The sequence below is a fragment of the Salvia hispanica genome, chromosome 6 (genome assembly GCF_023119035.1).
Source record: "Salvia hispanica cultivar TCC Black 2014 chromosome 6, UniMelb_Shisp_WGS_1.0, whole genome shotgun sequence".
NCBI lineage: Eukaryota > Viridiplantae > Streptophyta > Magnoliopsida > Lamiales > Lamiaceae > Salvia > Salvia hispanica.
In genome coordinates, this window is record NC_062970.1 from 20,784,473 (window position 1) to 20,787,267 (window position 2,795).

The window sequence follows — 2,795 nt, forward strand, 5'->3', positions numbered from 1 at the left end:
GGAGTATAACGTTGTAGAAGAATCTAGATTCAACCTACAACCTTAATACTTCATTTGTACCATTAAAAATGAAACGTTTTTCTTTTTGGGTTATCCCATGAAAAATAAAATGTTTCCTAAAATGGAATTACCACTATCTCTACTTATTCACTCTCTCTTCATTAACTCACAAAACAAAACTACATAAAATCTCATGTCGAAAAGCAAACATTTCATACTTAATGGGATGGAGGGAGTAATACCTAATCAACTTTTCAGTTTAAAGGAGCTCAAAGGTCAAATTAGGGAGGCCTTAATTGGATTTTGAAACTCCTTGCATCACATTGTCTTTCCAGCTTTTCTTGTGGTCTTGCACGTGAGCTGGAATGTTCTTCATAGTTCTTTGATCATGTGTGCACGATTCTTTGACGTTAATCGATTAAGTTGTATCTTCCTTTATTTGAACATCTTACTTGTGACAACTCAATCACATTGCCTCTGTGAGACTATGCTGCCTTAGCCGGTGCTAAGGTTGGCCAGCAGTCTCCCTGCTGCTCGTCATGCATTAGACTTGTTTGCTTTATATGTAAAAATGCTCAACAGGAGTGAACATATTTGTCTAACCAATACCATATTGTTGCTCAAATTCCTTGACAACCGCCTAGCCTTGTAACACTTGCTACCATGAGCTCCACCATTGATTCAATAGATATACTTCCAGTGCTATACTTTTTTGCCAGTGGAAGCTCCACGAGCTCATATGTGCGATTCAGGAGAAGAGAGACAAACTCATCATCCAAGACAATTTTCCCCCATCATCTATCAACATCTTATCCTACTTTTGCATAGTACCCAGGATCAGTACGGTCAATAAGTAAAAATATAGGAATTCGAGGGCGAGTGCTATTAGATGCACGTCGCTCTCTTGTCAGTCTAGGCAGCAGAGTATTCGATGGTAAAATGCTCGGTTTTTCTTCATGCACCTCTTCAGCATTTAGATTTTCCTTGTTTCCACTCGCGTTTGAGATGACTAGCTCGACCACTTGAGTCTCAAAACTACTAGAACTCGATGCCTCCAATATCTCTTTGTACAGTACATGTACATTAAAAACCACATCCCTACTACGAATTACCTTTTGGTTCTACTAATCCTAGAATCTATAACCGAACTCATCGCCTCCACAACCAATGATAAATGTGACATCCAACTTACTTCTCTTAACAAAACTAACATGAGCATAAGCAACACAACCAAAGATGCATTGGAGAGATAAATTTAGAGCATCCCCATCCGTGCTCTTTGGAAAGAGCATGGAAGTGGGCCCGGACCCACTTTTATTCATTTTTTCCTCCCTGCTCTTCCTCAAGAGCACAACACCCACATTCATGCTCTTCCACAAGGACGTGCTCAAGGGTCCCACCATTCTATTATTCAATTTAAATAAAAACATTTCCACAATATTAAAATGCATTAAAAATATCCGGAATACTATTATAAATTACAAAAAAAATAAAAAGTACATAATTAAAATCTTAAAAATTAAAAATTACATAATTAAAGTCCTAAAAATTAAAAATTACATAATTAAAATCCTAAAAAATTAAAAATTACATAATTAAAATCCTAAAAAAAATTACATAATTAAAATACTAAAAAATAAAAATTACATAATTAAAATCCTACAAATTAAAAATTACATAATTAAAAATACTCCCATGGAAGACTAGTCCTCTGGCCCTATCCCCAATGTTTTTCAGAGACCCCATATTATTGCCAAATGTGAATCAAGTTGCTCGGGAGTCATCCGAGACCTATCGGCCAAATTGAGTTGAGCCAAAAAGGTCCACAACGAGTTGGTGGGGGGTTGAGGTGGCACAGAGGGAGTGTGAGCGGGAGCAGGGGCGGATGGAGTCGCAACCGCTGTCGCTTTCTTCCTTCCTTGCGGCCGGCGTTGGGAACTGCTCGGATGGCGTTGGGGCTACCCAAGTTAGTTCCGGCAAGCTGGCTAGCCACCTCATCGGAGTTGCCGTCGGACAGGGATAACGACCTCGACGTTTGCTGGAGGAGCTAGAGGAGGATGATAAGCCTCCCCTATACTTCGGATTTTTATACACCTGCTGCCAAGCGATGAGGTGCTTGAATGGTTTGTAATGCATGCAATGGTAGGTCGACATGGTGGCCGTGATGATGTCGGCCTCGCTCATGCCGCTCCCCGCCGACCGCTGTTCCTGAAGGTAATACCCTTGGAACTTTTGGATTTCTTCGTTGGCTCTGAAGATGGCATTGCACACCATACTCTCGTTGCGCTCGATGGTTCCCTCCGGCCGGTTGGCATTGTAGCGGCGAGAGACGCGCCACCAAAACCTCTCCCTGGTTTGGTTCGTGCCGATTTCCGGATCTTCGGATATTTCCAAATAGGCTTTGAACATCTTCTCCATCTCCGGCGGAGTGTACGCGGTGCGGATGTGAATGTCACCGCCACGACTATGAGTAGGAACACTATTAGGAAGAGGAGGAGGAGCGTTGGGGTTGTCCTCTGGAGTTTGGGAGCCGCCGATCCCTCTCGATCCTTGTTCGGGTGTCCACCCGTATCGCCCATCGGTGGCATCTTGCTCATCCACCGAATAAGGCATGTAGCTGATGGAACTGGCAGCGGAAACGGTGCGACGGATTATCATAATTTAACAATTATTAATCGCACAAATAAATCACATAATAATCAGATCTATTTAGCAGATTATTTAGACAAAATCTATTCGCGTAATTCTCACAAGTATCATACTCATAACTTGAATCAATCATGCTTTAAGAATAT

The 2,795-nt window shown here is 41.6% G+C and overlaps 1 protein-coding gene across 1 annotated transcript; it reads right to left on the reverse strand.

Annotated features, from left to right (window-relative positions):
* Window positions 1–1,791: 1,791 nt before the first annotated feature.
* Window positions 1,792–2,613, reverse strand: LOC125194901. Its single transcript, XM_048093115.1, has one exon. It carries the CDS (start codon window positions 2,611–2,613, stop codon window positions 1,792–1,794), a length of 822 nt encoding a protein of 273 aa, XP_047949072.1.
* Window positions 2,614–2,795: the final 182 nt, after the last annotated feature.